At 39.3% G+C, this 15117-nt stretch overlaps 1 protein-coding gene across 1 annotated transcript in view; it reads right to left on the reverse strand.

Annotated features, from left to right (window-relative positions):
• Nucleotides 1-14713, reverse strand: part of LOC111851074 (rho-related GTP-binding protein RhoA-D-like) — a 28842-nt gene extending 14129 nt beyond the window's left edge. The window contains exon 1 of the mRNA XM_023825601.2: nucleotides 14491-14713. Within this exon, the coding sequence (XP_023681369.2) occupies nucleotides 14491-14627 (137 nt within the window). The 5' untranslated portion in view covers nucleotides 14628-14713. The remainder of the gene's footprint in view (nucleotides 1-14490) is intronic.
• Nucleotides 14714-15117: the final 404 nt, after the last annotated feature.

The raw sequence follows: 15117 nt of genomic DNA on the forward strand, positions 1-15117 counted from the left end.
CAATGCAATGTGCCTACAAAGTTTGAAAACTATGCATCAAATATCTTGTTAGCACAATAACTCAAGGTAAGCATCAGTTGCAGTGATCCTGTGCCAAAACCATATATATTCCCTTGCCAGGGAATACAGCAATGCTAAACTAGAAAAACACACATTAGTAGCAAAAGGTAAAGCCGAATTGTGATGCATGTAGCATTACATGGACCAAATTTTCTCTAATACTAAGGCTGGGGCATATCCTCACTAGCCTTTGGTTGTTTCAAGCAGGTCTAATCTCACTAAGTTTAAACATCAGGGGAGCAGATGGTGCAGATGTCCATCAAACCAAACAAAAGTTTAAAAGTCCAATCTGATTTTAAGTCATATTCATAAGCATATTTCATACTCAAGGAGTTGGCATGCTAAGTGGCCCAATGAATTTCCATCCACAGAACAGCTGAATGGGAAGGTGACCAGAGTGTCATGAGAGATGAGAAATGAGGGGAAGCCACATTGGCCCACTGGCTCATTCCATTCCCGGCAGGCTAACGACCCATAAAGTTCATTATGTCATTCCACAGGAAGAAAAAGCTCTTGGATTTAGTCATTTAGCACCTGCAACAGTGCCACCATCAACACCAGAATTCCTGGTATCAGGAACTGAAGTAAAAGTATTATTTTTGACTGATTCACCATGGCGCTCCCTGTACTATAAATGGTTTGCATAGTTTAGTCCCAAAACACCATGGACAAAAAAATAAATAAATCAGAAGACTCAATTTCCATATAGAGCAGTGATTAACAAGTTCAAATTTTGCCAGAGAATCAACTGGAAAAAGGTTGTTAAACATAGCGGTCATATAAAAGTTTGTGAATCTCCTTCCATCAATCCATACTTCCATCCTCTAAGTGCTTCTCCTGGTCAGCATCACTGGGGAGCATTTGAGCACAGGACACAAGGGTAGGCTATACCCTGGGATGGACACCAGGGTCTGTGAATTTGCAGAACAAAACATTTAACAAATACAATGAAGGGAGGCAGATATTATGCAGACAGTAGTGCAGCATAAGATGGTTAAAAAAAAAGCATAAGATCCAAGCACAAAACAAAAAAGTTAGTCAAAAGGCATTATGGAAATTAAAAATTCAGGTAGCTTTAATTACCATTGTCTTTAAAATGGTGATACCATTTATTGTGTTACTTGGTTACCTAGTTAAAACAAAAACTATCCTATGCAAGACAGAAGAGCTAGGATAAACTACATAAGCCAGACCGGCACCATGCCTAATTAGTAAAGGAAATGCAGCCACTGCTGTAGTCTTCTACAGCTTTGAAACCTGCAGGCAAATACCTTCTCTGCAGAGAAGCAGAAGCAGCAGGAAAATGTTATCACCACATGTTTGGTGCAGGACACCTCCTATAGATAGCTGACCATATTGCTTATTATATTGCTCATCAACTACTCCGGCAATATAGTAAATGCAGATTTAAAGCCAGCGCAAAGATCTTAGAATTAGTGCAAAACTCATGTGAAAGCTCACCAAGTAATAAAATAGATTAATATGCAGAGCTGGTTCAACGAGATAAGAATTATGTGTTTACTGCTTCTGAAATTCAGCTTAAATCAAAAAGCACAGAGGAGAATTTTCAATTACAGGCAATATTAAAACCATTTATAAAAAAGGAATTATTATTCTTTCAAAACAGGTATACAAAAGGTAGACAACAGCTTTAAAAAAAAAAAAAATCACAATACAGCAAAATACAGTATTGCTCAAATTACATAATTAATCTGAAACTGTATACACACAAACTTCCATAAAAAAAATCACTAAGACTTGACAGCAACAATTTAGTTTATATTAACTTGAAGCTATAATTAGTTAAGATGTCATTCAATGCAGCATCTACCCTTTTCAAAACAATGTTACATTACACAGAAAATTGTTTTAAAGACTTATGACATAGATTTGTGCAATAGTGATAGAGCAAACAGTTTGACTAACATGCCATACAACTCCTGTCATATCATACAAGAAAAAAAAAAAATCATTCCGTTTTCTGTTGAATGAATGTTACTGTTAGAGCATTTCACCTTTGTGTAATGCTGTGTGTTATTCAATTTATGATTTTGCATGTTTATATATATATTTTTTTGTGATTATTTGTCATTGTTGACAGACCACAGTGCACAACAACGAAATGTGTCCTCTGCATTTAACCCATATGTGACTTTCGTGACATAGCAGGGGGCAGCTAATTCAGCGCCCGGGGAGCAGTGCTTGGGGGCGGTACCTTGCTCAGGGTACCTCAGTGGTGTCTTCCTGGTCGGGGATTTGAACCTGCAATCTTCCGATTACGAGTGCGCTTCCCTAACCATTAAGCCACCACTGCCACATTAAAGAGAGCGTCACACAACTATCGACATTTTCTTACAAATGTTTATAGTAAATGATCAGTAAGTGTGTATCTGAAGTAGTAATAAATAATTTCCAGTTAATAGTCTGATCTCTGCCTACAGCCCCCATGAGATAGTGACTTCAGCAATAAAGTGAAAAGGCATTAATGAGAGAAAACAACTTATCCCACAAAAATTTGACAAGGCTCAGGATTAAAAATAAATGTCATTATCAGACAAATCAATCTGCATTAAAGCACCATTCACTGTTAAGCACGACAGGTCCACCCAATATGGTATGTGTTTCTGTGGTTATTCGTTAGAGTCATTAATAGTTTGATAATTATTAAAAGGAACTCAATTTGAATTAATGATGCTAAGCATGCATACACAGAAGCCATTACAGCTGGAAGCTTCCAATAATGCTGAAGATGATTTAACATTATGAAGGAAGAGACCATTTCCTTTTGGTGAACCATTTGCAAAAGCATCTTACAACTAGCAATTATATGATGCAAATTAAGACCATTACAAAACACTGGCTAAGATTTTTCTGCATGGCTTTAAGTTTTGGATTTTTTTTTTTTGAGCAGAAGAAAAACTTTTGGTTCAGCCTCCTTCCAGGTTAATCCCAGGTAATTTTTCCCCAAGCTTGTTTTGTAGACAGTCTATTTCAAGCACTCCAAGCAAGGCAGAAATCTGTCCACTTTTGAAGGCTGGAAGGGAAAAAAAAGTGCGTGGATCTCTTTGTGGAATGCACATCTTATCTAAGAGGATTATCTCTGTGTCACCATACCAATCATCATATTTTGATCTATGGGCTGTCCATACCTGACCTGCTCAGTTACACCAATCCTCTACCACTGCTCCAAATGCCAGAGATAAGACACAAAGAAAGATTTTGGTTTTTAGAAGATATCTAAAACAGGCAGTGTTTGAACATGTAAAGCAAGAACAAAGAGAAAATGAAGCTGATGTAGGATACAGCAGTAGAAGTATTTATGCTTTTCTTGCTCACATTAATGAAAGAAAAATACCTTTTCAGTTTAATAATTTCAATGGCATCTGGGACAACTGAGGTCTTGGAAATACCCAGAATGGAATTTAAATTGGCAGGGCAGTTAAAATTGAGTATTTTCCAGCCCAAATACACAACAACATCATATAAATGACTTGACAGGCCAAATCAGTTTCTGACACTCAGACTTATTCACCCTTCAGATGACTGACAGCCAAATCTGAGCATCAGTGCTTATGTTTACAGGGGGGTCCAAAAGCACGGGATCGGCGATCGGCTACAGGGGCTTCGCTTTTCCTGCCGGTCACAAGGACATTTTACTCAGACCAACGGCTTGTCTAGCATCAATGCAGGAAGTGCATTCAGCAATTCGTGGTACACCCAGAGTCAGACACTTGAAATTTGATTTCCACAAACAAACAAACCACAGGGAATTGCTGGATGAAAACATGTTTAGATTAAGTAGTAGTCAGAGCAAACATCAAAATCTTATGCATTACTGTCATGTAACCTGGCTCAAATCATCCCTCCAATGCACTTTTCTCCTTGTGCATGTCTAAAATGTTCAGAGGCAAAAGCCATTTGGCTTCTCACTCCCCTCGTTGGAGTACAATAGTGGTGGAGTGTAAAGGCGGGGGGGTTCAGAATTAGGTTTTGGTTACCAGGAGACATTTGTGGAAATGAGGTACAGTTCACAGACAGCTACGGAATTCAACCAGGGTTTTTGAATGATTCAATGCGTCTCCCTGTCCCAGGTTTATCTTCATAGGAACCAAATAACATTAAAATCGAAACAAAATCTCAACTTTCAGTCTTAAATTGCCTCAATGTCCTCAGAATAACAGTCCCCCAACACTCCAATTGCACACACATTCATTGACAGTAGTGGGCATAGCCATCATAGCTAGGTTGAGTAGTTGGGGGTGGTGGGGGGACCAAAGCAGTAACACTACGATTGTTGTACAAACACCACCAAATAAACACAAGACCAAACAGGACGTCCCCAAAACTCACCCAGATGTATGCAATTTAGAAATGGTGCAGGTGCAAAATCAGGATTCACACAGTAAATATGCTACTGTTGTTTCTTTGAGGTACAGACCAGACATCAATCATGCAGTTCTGTTAAGTCTTAAAGTCATTGTTTACTAGATTACCTCTCCAATGTCTTCTGCGTTTAGAAATGACTATAGGCCATTATAAAACGACAGTCACAATAAAATACACATATGTACAAAAGTTATTCCATGGTTTAAGATGTCCAAAAAAAAAAAACCTGATTGCATTTTTCTGATATTTAAATTGGATCTCACAGGAATACCTCTCCCCTGTGTACTTTACATTAAAAATACAATTTTTATAGTCAGAGATTTACGTGGGCCCCCCATACTTCATTTCTGACTCATTAGGACCCTTCTTTGCATTCGGTCACATAACCTACCAAATATTTCTAAATACATCCACCAGCAAAGCAGCTCATGTCACTAGATGGATGCCTCAAAATGCACAATGCAAAGCACTGGGGACAATTAGGTATTTGCATAATTTTAGCCACAATATTTACTCCAGAAATATTGTGTTAAAATGTTTCTAGAATAAATTAAACTATGCAGCTATAGTCACTTTGTAAGAATCTTTTGTGATGTCACAATAATCAATTTTAAAAATTGTTCCTTGTGGGTTGGGAACCACAAAAATTGGACACCAGCTAAGCCATAAGCCAGAAATTATTGCCGCAACTGAAACAGTCAAGCTTATCTTTACTAACTGAACAGCTCCTTTGAAAAAGTGTTCGGCAGATTAAAACGAGGACGATGCCGTTAATCAGCTGAGGAGGTTCACAGGGGCCTGTATGCCTGCCGTTCTCCATTTTCAATCAAGCCTCGTTAACGTACTTTGCTAGGCCCCTAGGCAGTCATACAGTGAGAGGCCATTAAACTTCCACATATTTCTTAATCTCTGCATAATAGCTCCATGTCACATAGACAGTATAAATCTAACCATGTGGTTAGGAAATTGGGGCACAAAAAAGCCGACATGACCTTCCACTTTCACCAAATATGACAATATGACTCAAAATGGCAGAGGCTCGCTGATCTCCTGAAGGACAAGCAAAGTCAAAAAAGATTATACTGATCACATCCTCCCTGACAAGTTCTTCATTTCGAAGTTCAGGAATAGATTGATATGAACAAGATTACAACCAGAAAAGCAGATTGTTTAAAAATATATATTTTTAGTAAAACACCTGACAAATGCTGGAGCAAAATGGATAAAGTGACAGACAAAAACTGACCACGAGTGCATGGGTATGAGCATATTCAGTCAAACAGCCAATGTAGGCCAGAGTCACTGAGACTCTCATGCTGTTTTTTGATGCTACAAGCCAGCATTAGAGGAAGAAAATAAATCTCAGATTTAAGTACCCTGAGCTCTTTGGGCTTCCAATAGCAGAAAAAAAAAAACCTCAGAGCAGAATTTGCAGATCAGAAAAGAGCCTTAAATACACAGAAATGGAACACTTTGATTAATATTCAATTACATCAAATAAATAAATACGTCATGAAGTTTCTCGGGGGGGTGGGGGGCATGAGCAGTGGGTCTCTGTCACAACCAGTTGCTCCTATACTTGCCGTCCTACACCAGCTCTCACTTAGTGAATGATTTTGGGAGGGTAGTTTCTAGGTTATGGTAGTACAGACCAGGCATACGTAATTAAGATTAACATCACGTTATGCACATACAATTGCCATACTGCACGGACTGCAATATTGATGGTCTCAACCCAGGTAACTACGTGACACCAAAACATTTTTATTCAGACATAGGAAACTAAACTTTGCGAGATTCGCTATTTTAAAGATTGTTCCTTTTCAAGCTTTTCATGCACTCTGAGCCAATTTGTTATATTTATCCTTGCTGTGGACTCAGTGTGGTGCATTTGTGTGAAATAAAAAAAAAAAAAAAAGCAAGAAACACGGACAAGACCTGGTCACTGAAAGACATTAGTCTTCTGCTGTATAGAAATATATTGGATTCCATGGAGATGATATAGAAGAAAAGCAAGGGATTTCTTAGCACTGCTTTGTGTGTGTTGGCACAACTCACTCCAGCACCGCCAGCTTATGACAGACTATTAGTAGATCTGAGTTCTATTTGGCTACATTTTATTTTGTGTAGGTATTCAACTCCTTGTTTCACAAATACTAAGTTATTAAATCACAAAAAAAATAAAAATACCCTCCCCACACGCCCAATATTCTTCCCTAGCAGACTGAAGGGTTTTTCACATTATAGAGTAGGTGCGACACCTTCCCAATGACTAAGCTCTGTGTCTGCAGATGACGCCACAAATTATGTAGAAATCTCAAGGGCAGTGACCATTAATTCAGTTAAAGCTCTATCGCCCACTGGGAATGGTATCCTGGCAGGAGAGCTCTCATTTTACATGACCTGGCTTCAGGTGTTTTACCTTTATGAGGAGCATGGTACACAGTAATTGGCACAGTAATGCCTGGTTAAGAAAGGAATAATTATCCTTTACCCTCTAAGAGGCTTTTCTACGTCAGTGTGAACATCAAATAGAGTTGTGGCTTTCAAATCCAGATTCCCTTCCACAGCCCAACTTGTTTTTCCCCCCATTGTCCAGATTTCTGGGCATGTCGCTCAACCAAGTTCTCACTGCAGCAAACCCTGGACAGACCACACACCACCATTGCCTGCAGTCCAGTGAGGACTGCAGACCTCACCCTCTCCATATTCAAAAACACACCCCCCAGTCTATTTTGATCCTGTGCTAGTAGAGAGTGGCCCATTTAGATACTGCATTGCCCTTGTCCCTGCACCTCTCCTAAACTCATTTTCCCCACACTAGACATGCAGTTGCGAACTTCCTGAATTTCTGAAATTTGATCCCCTCTCCACTACTATTCAGGCTTGCTCTTGTTCACATGAACAAAGCAGCTACTGGAGATACTGTAATGTTTTGCATCCATGACACACCTTTTACCAACATTCCCAGTATAATGACAGATCAGTTTAGGTCCTTAAACAAGTACAAGAGGGAAAATAAATAGATAGAAGGAAAATTAAGATAAAGGCTGTCAATTTTTAGGGGCGTCAGTAAACGAAAATGAGGACCTCAGAGTAGAAGTCAGCGAATTTCAACGGATCACCTTTGATGATGTATATCCCATTCCCACCTCCCTTCCAGACTAACAGATGGCTCGGCCCTGGAGGCAACCCATTTTCAGAGGCCCTGCCACCACCACCGACAGCCTGCAATGTGAGAGCCATCAAAATAAATAAAATGGTTATTACACATGCAGTTCCCATGCAAGTCACAAACACGCACGCAGGCTCGACGTCCTCCCTTCTAGGAGAGGCCGCTAAGGACCAGGCCCTGGCTTCAGTCAAGCCTCCCATGGGTAATCCTGTCAGGTAGTTTCCAAGCTCAACAGGCTAGATGTTAAGGGGGGAGGAAAGAGGTTACGATCATCCAACAGGTTGTTCCTCCATACCAGCTGGGCATCCTGTCAAAAATACCGAGGTGCTCTGAACAGATTACATTGTCATTGCTCATCTTCCCACCCTCTTCAGGCACCTGGAGGCGCTGTCATATTCTACTAGGACAAACTCGAAGCATACAAAGGCTAATGAATGTCAGGAAACAAAAAACAAAAAAAAAACAGAATAAACAAAACATGGGTCGAAGCTGCTGCCACACAAATAAGTCCAACAACCAAGTCAAGTGAAAGTTTGAAATGTTCAAAGAAAAACCACCTTTTTGCCAGCACATAACAGGCTCAAACTAGGGACAAGGTCACTAGTTTGAAATAACAGCAAAAAAGTGAACCGTTCCCCCATTCAACAGCAAAACAATACATTTGTCCAAAGAAATGCTTGATTAAGCAGCCAGACAACAGTAAGTTATCACTGGCTTTGGGGTGATAGAACAATTACCCATTCCTATTGCTCTTGGGATGCTGACATCCCCCTCCCCCAGAGAGTCAGAAATCGATCAAGGAAAGTGCATATGGCAAATTACAATAGATACCAATCTGCACTGTCACAACAACAGAGCCTCAGCCATTCCCCCGGAATAAAAATACTGTGGTAGCCATGTAGTAAATTACATATATATCTGATTACACATTCAATGCTGCTGCCATTGTTATGCAAAATAGTAATCAAAAAGGTGAAATCCAGCAGCCATGTGGCCTAGCATCAGGTTACATATTTAAAAGATTAAAGGCAAAATAAATAAATAAATAATTCAGCAATTATTTTCCTCTTTCATATAAGTGGGTTGGTCCTGAAAGAAACGGCAGGCTGTTCACAGTTCATGACCTAATTTGCTACTGATGCCTACTAGATGCATCAACCCCTGTCTGACTAATATAAAATGTGAGCAAACCTGGTATTAATACCAATGAAAATCAATATAGCAACACGTTCCAAAATAACTCCCTCTGGGATTGTCGTAAGACCATTTTCATATTGAAAAAGCACATGCTACAATCAGGAAAAGATATTGAAACAAATTCGAAACAAAACTGGGGTGGAATTTTGTTTCATTATAACTGAATTTTAAATCCTGAAAGTTGAATTTTATAATCAAATCAGAGCTTTAAATCTACACTTCATAAATAACACACAGCAGATGCATTTCACCTCGCCTATAAACATAATAAACAAGACTTACAAACTCTGGAGAAAATACTGAAAATGTTCAGTGAAACAGTGCGAAAACTAGGGAAATATTTTCAACAAACAATAATTTGTTAAAGAAACCACTAGCAAACTCAAATCTTAGTTTCAGACATCATGTAATACCAGACAACATGCAGTATGCATAACACATTCAGTTTAAATACTTTTCTAAAAAGGTAAAAGATGCATTACAGTTTACCAGCTAATTGTAATAGATTAGAGGAAAGTGTAAATTTGACATTGGGCATTATTTTGGCCAGAACATCTACAGAGGTGATGCAGTTACTATAGCATTCAGGCTATAGAACACAACCTCTGTATTTGATAAAAACTTAATCTTCAAAAATCCAGGTCCACTTGCAACTGATACATCAACTGCTGCCCTAGATACAAACTGTTCTCTTAGAGACTCAATACTTTTGATAAATCAACATCAGCTGATACAGATGCCACCCCAATGAAAATGAACAATTCAGTAACTTGGACAGATGCTTAGAATAGATGGACCTGCCCGTGCAGCCTTCCTTAGCTTGGTTTTTAAAATAGTGATAGTGTGTAGAAAAATGAGAAATTTACTGCTTCTTCCCAAGAGCAGTATTTTAAAACCAGGCTCCAACCCCTGCCAACAGATTCAAAAAGGGGAAAAAGCATGAATTTATTACATATACTTTCAAATTCCTCTGCAATGACCTTCATAAATAAACATGTATTTAAAACCCAAAATACAACTTCCCCCAGTTGCTTGTCGGAATTAAAAGGATTTTAACAAAGTTAGCAATATCCAGCCACTGTTACGTGCCTGTAGAGAGCACGTGTTTTTGCTTTCCAGGTGTCTCCTATCACCCAGGTGATGTCAGGAGAATGAGGATTGACAATCTCCTTGTCAAACCAGAAGTTGGACTGGGGCGGTGCTTAGCAGTTACAACTGCACTGGAGTAGCAAGATGGCGCGATCAGTTTGCATGCTGTTGCTCTTCGGCGAGATATACGTATTTGTTGGGCTGAGATTGTTCTTTTGTACTTGTGGTGGATTTAAGAACTGTGTTGTATCTCGTATGCCTGTAGATTGAGTATAGAAATTTAGATGTAACATTATTATTATTATTATAGTATATATTATTATACACACTTGGTCAATTGCAGAGTGGTTGAGTGGAGGGGCAAGTTAGTTTGTGAGCGCACCTACATACTCACCCGTAAGAAGGAAACTGTTTATATACACTAGGTAAAGTAGGCGGGCGCCGACCTTTGTAGGTTTTAAAAGGGTCACTAAAGATAAAGATATTCCTAGTCGACTAACACTCCTGCATTTTAGCGATTAGTCGAATAATCGTTCATTTATGATATTAATATAATAACTTGCATATACACAAGGAAAGGTACATTCCAAGTTGAAGTTTAACACTTCCATATGACAGAAAATGCTAAAGCATGATATTAGCGCTTTCAAAATGAAAATTAAGCGCTTAAAACAGAATAGTAAAGCGTCTAAAGTATACAGCGCTTACGGACACAAAAATCAGTGGCCGGAATGTTATAGGCTAATTATAAAACATAAAAACAGCAATCAGACTGCCTGTGCATTTTAATAATTTATTATCAAAAATACAAACTGTAACAGTTACATGTCAAACAAACAAACAAAAAAAAACAGTTTTGAATAAACTAAAATTTAGTTAGTTTAGAAGACAGAACTAGCAAAAGAAATTGACACGAGATGGCAACTGACTGAAAATATCGTGACCAGCATTTATATACAAGCTGCTGTCTTAGACCCACGTTTTAAGAGCTTGTCATTCTTTGACCAACACGAACGAGAAGATGCGTACTCCACAAGTTGTTTCTTATTCTGTTAGAAAAATTAGTCTGATGTTTGCAATTTGTTGTTTCAGGTCAAGACTCATCCGTCGTCTTAATGGCAGTTTGCGGCTTTGCTCTGATATTTTTGATTTGTATTAGTGTTCTTTAAAATTATTTGTTCCACATTTTGTCTTAAATATAGTTGTTCTAAACAATTTAATCAAATACTTAGGCTGTTAATTTGTTTGTCTTCTTTTTTATTCTAAGTTTTGGCGTTGTGCGACGTGCCATGTGCATTTATTAAATTGTTCATTTTTGTTAATTTTCCTTTTGAACAATATAAAAATTCTATTCATTTTCAAAATTAATAATCCCACACTTTGGACTTTTTTTCCTGACATAATTATTAGCATCAGCCAGACACCTCTCCCACAAGTGCACTTTGGTATACCGCGAGGCACGAGATCGCGTTGATCTCTCGTTGCTTTGATGTCATACACTGACTGCGCAGCCCCTGATTGCCTAATTTCACATGAATTTTTTTGCGACTAACCGACTAATGAAAATGTATTCGACCAAGCCCTCTTCATATCGACTAACGTTTAGCCGACTATTTGGGGGCAGCCCTACTTTACGTATACAACCTTTCATATCCTGTGGGGTGTTGGGGCTTGTTAATTGCTGCCTTTGCACATTTGGTAAATTGGTCCCACACACTCATGTTCGCCTCCCTGCCCTAGACCAGGGAGTGTGTAACACTACATATGCAAGTATAGAGTCCAACTGACATACTACACTAAGAAACCATAAAACAGAACATCACAATGTCAGTTATTCATAAACTTGTTAGTCAATACTGCTTCTGGGAAGAACTGACATTATTAACAACTGTGACACGTTTCAGTAAGACCACGTCGCACAACGCACAAATACAGCACACTAGTAGTGTATGATGGTGAATGAGAAAAAATTTGAAACCCAAAAAACTGGAAACACAATGCAAACAGAGGGCAGAATTAAGATCTCGTACTTAATATGTCAGACTACCTAAGTACACCAGCAGTGGTGGTTTAGCATTCAGACTGATAAAAGTAGACTGGAAAATAGACAGGCTGTGGTGTAACAATACAAGTCAAGGAAGACAAGTTAACTTGCCGAGTGAGGCACTAATGTCATTAAAAATTTGGACTTAACACTGATATGACAAAATGAAACTCACATGAAGGGCAGCTCACTGACCAGTGAACTTATCAACCTTTATTGCAGTAATAAGGGTTTATCAGGCCAAATGCTCACTGGACACCACTGCAACACAACACAAGCAAGGCTAGAAGGACACAACCTGGTTGCTTTGTTGCAATCAGCTTCTCAGAGGTATGACACACAAAAGGTACCCAACATGGAAAGCAGGTCTTGAAACTGCTTACAGAGCAGTCCACTGCTCCACTTTTAACCACCAAAATCTTGCAACAGCATGCCTTCTGTTGAAGTCAGGCTCAAATCAAGATGGTGCAACATCAGCCATAGTGAGCATTTAAGTCAGGAAAGACAGCATATTTGAAATGCCATTAGGTCTATACCAGCATATGTACACAAAATACTATTCATGATAGGTTCGAAAAGCACTGAACCAAAGGTGAAAACTTATGTACAAGCATATCAATTATACAAAAAGTCAACTGATCAAATCTAAAAATTAAAATAATTTCTTATATTAAAATTAACAGTCACACTAATTTCAACTAACAGCCTGGAGACAGTAGAACAGGTCAGGGTGACACATTGGCAGAAACTAAGAAATTCCTTCCAAAAGAAAATCAGTGACTACTGGCAAGTCATACAAATTTGCCCAAAACTCCTGTAAAACCATAAAATCTGTTGTTAGCCTACTTAAAATTTTCCACTAGATCGCACAGAATGTACACATTCCTTTGAACAGGTCCAACTGTGGTTACGATTTCTGTATCGGGGAAAGTGAACAAATTCCTGTAAAACGAAAGGCTTGCAGTGGAGATGTAATTGAGTGCTGTCCCGAGTGCAAGTAAAGAGACAGCGTTAAAGTCCGAAAGGCTGTGTGTGTGTGTGTGGATTAGGTTTACATTACATTGTGGAGTTGTGAGGACCAAATGTCCCCTACAGCTTGATAAAAACCTGCTATTTTGACGTTGTGGGGAACATTTTTCAGGTCCCCACAAAGATCTGTGAATGCAATCAAAAGTGTTAAAACGTGAGAAGTCTTCCATTTAATTTGGTTACTTATGGGTAAGTTTAGGGGTGGGTATGGGTTAAGGTTGTCATGTTGGGGCTTAGCAATGGGGCATTTTCCCCTTAGAAATGAATTGAGAGTCCCCACAAAGATAAAATTACAAACTTTTGTGTGTGTCTCACAGACAATAACACCACTGGCGAATTCAGTGTCTTTAACTTTAGCATCGTTATACCACTGTGCGGCTCACATTAAGAGGCTTCCACTTGTTACTTCGAAGCAATAGATCATGTGACACTTCGACTAAGGCTAACAAAAACATGCAGTTCTACATTTTCCTTCTCAAGGAATATGACCAGCACCACACATCAAGTCTTTCAGTTTGTTTACCACCGTGTAACATGAGTGGGAGACATCCTGCCTCCGCAAACAGGTAGAAAGGGTTAAAGGAGAGCTCGGATAAAACTTTGATGTCTCCATTCAAAATAGAAGTCAGTAACCAGACAGAAAATACCACGCCCACAAACAACCATTGTCGTCCATTATCATTATGTCTAACAGGTTTATGTTGAATCTGAAACAAAAACTTTTTTTACCATCATGCAAGCAACAGGAATGTTGCCATGTCGTAAGCCGTCCATTTCACTGTCGCTTAGTGTCATAACATGCAGTTACCCCATTTAGCGAACCAGAACCGAAGCAAGGCTCGGTTCGGCTGCCTTTAAGCAATGTATGAAGGGGGGTTCTGATATTCCGCCGCCACTCGATCAAATACACGAACTGTCACACTGCAATATCTGCAGTGTAGGTAAACTATTTAAAAATCATTTCTATCTCTTCAGATCATATTTAGCCCATCGACCGCCCCCACCCCTGCAATTATTAACTGTTGAAACTGATGGTTTTGCATACAACAGTAGATAGGTCTAAAAAGCACTGAAGTTTCTAATGTGATAAAGTATCGCTGCTAGCGTACGTATTTTTTTTAAATTAACACATCTGGACATCAGACAGGAAGATCTCAAATAACCGAGGTAAATGCTCAGATTTGAACAGTTCATGTCGCCGTGGCCGAATGCCACTTAAGTATTACAGCATCAAAACAGTGAGAACAGGTGTTTGTAGTCCGCAGAAAAGAAAAGTTTTTCCTCAGACGCATCATTTAATGTTGTACAGACCCCTTCGATAAAAAAACGAAAATAAAAATGCGAAACGAAAGGAAAGCTAAGATTCAAGTTGTTTATTGTCAAAGTACCGACTATAGCAGCCACCACCTACTTTTTCCCCCCCTTCACGTAAAGTACCGTTCGCTACTTATATAAATCGTAAAAACGCCAAATTTAAGCGGCCTCCCTCGAAAACGCTCGCGACTTTTACCTTTTTCGCAGACACCACGCTGAGAATCCCACTCCGGCTTTCCGTTTCTCACGGTTTTGCGACCTTGCTGCAGCGTATTTCAAACGAGTAAGATTTCCAAGGATCGAAACTGAGGAATATAAGGCCCTCCCACCCATCCAGAGCACGGCCGCTCCTCGTCTCCGCGCCCCATCTCTATTGGCCGGGGAGGCGGTGCAGCCCTCGGAATAATTTAGATCTCCTCCCTTCCCGGTTAAAAAATAATGACATCATTGGGACGACAAGGATTGTGGGAGAAAAGGAAGCGCGAGTAAGCGGGGTGTCGGACGCGCTCCCGCGCGAAGGCGATGCTCGCGCGCCGCATCCACCGAAACGGCGTGTCTTCTTGCTTGTCAGTGATTAATTCTGTCTTATGGATTATGATAAATGCATTTAATCCTTACTAACCTTATGGCACCAGGTTATTTCCCGTTGTACAGTAAATAGCTGTCCGAGCAACGTATTTTGTTCGTCCAGCTAATAGCTAATTATTGGAAATTGAAAAAAACACTGAACCGTACTCTAGATCATACCCATATTTATTCACTATAATTCATTTTATAACTTTTTAATGACTTCAGCAACCCGCATCCCCGAGATATTTGTTAG

The sequence above is a fragment of the Paramormyrops kingsleyae genome, chromosome 6 (assembly GCF_048594095.1).
Source record: "Paramormyrops kingsleyae isolate MSU_618 chromosome 6, PKINGS_0.4, whole genome shotgun sequence".
Classification (NCBI taxonomy): domain Eukaryota; kingdom Metazoa; phylum Chordata; class Actinopteri; order Osteoglossiformes; family Mormyridae; genus Paramormyrops; species Paramormyrops kingsleyae.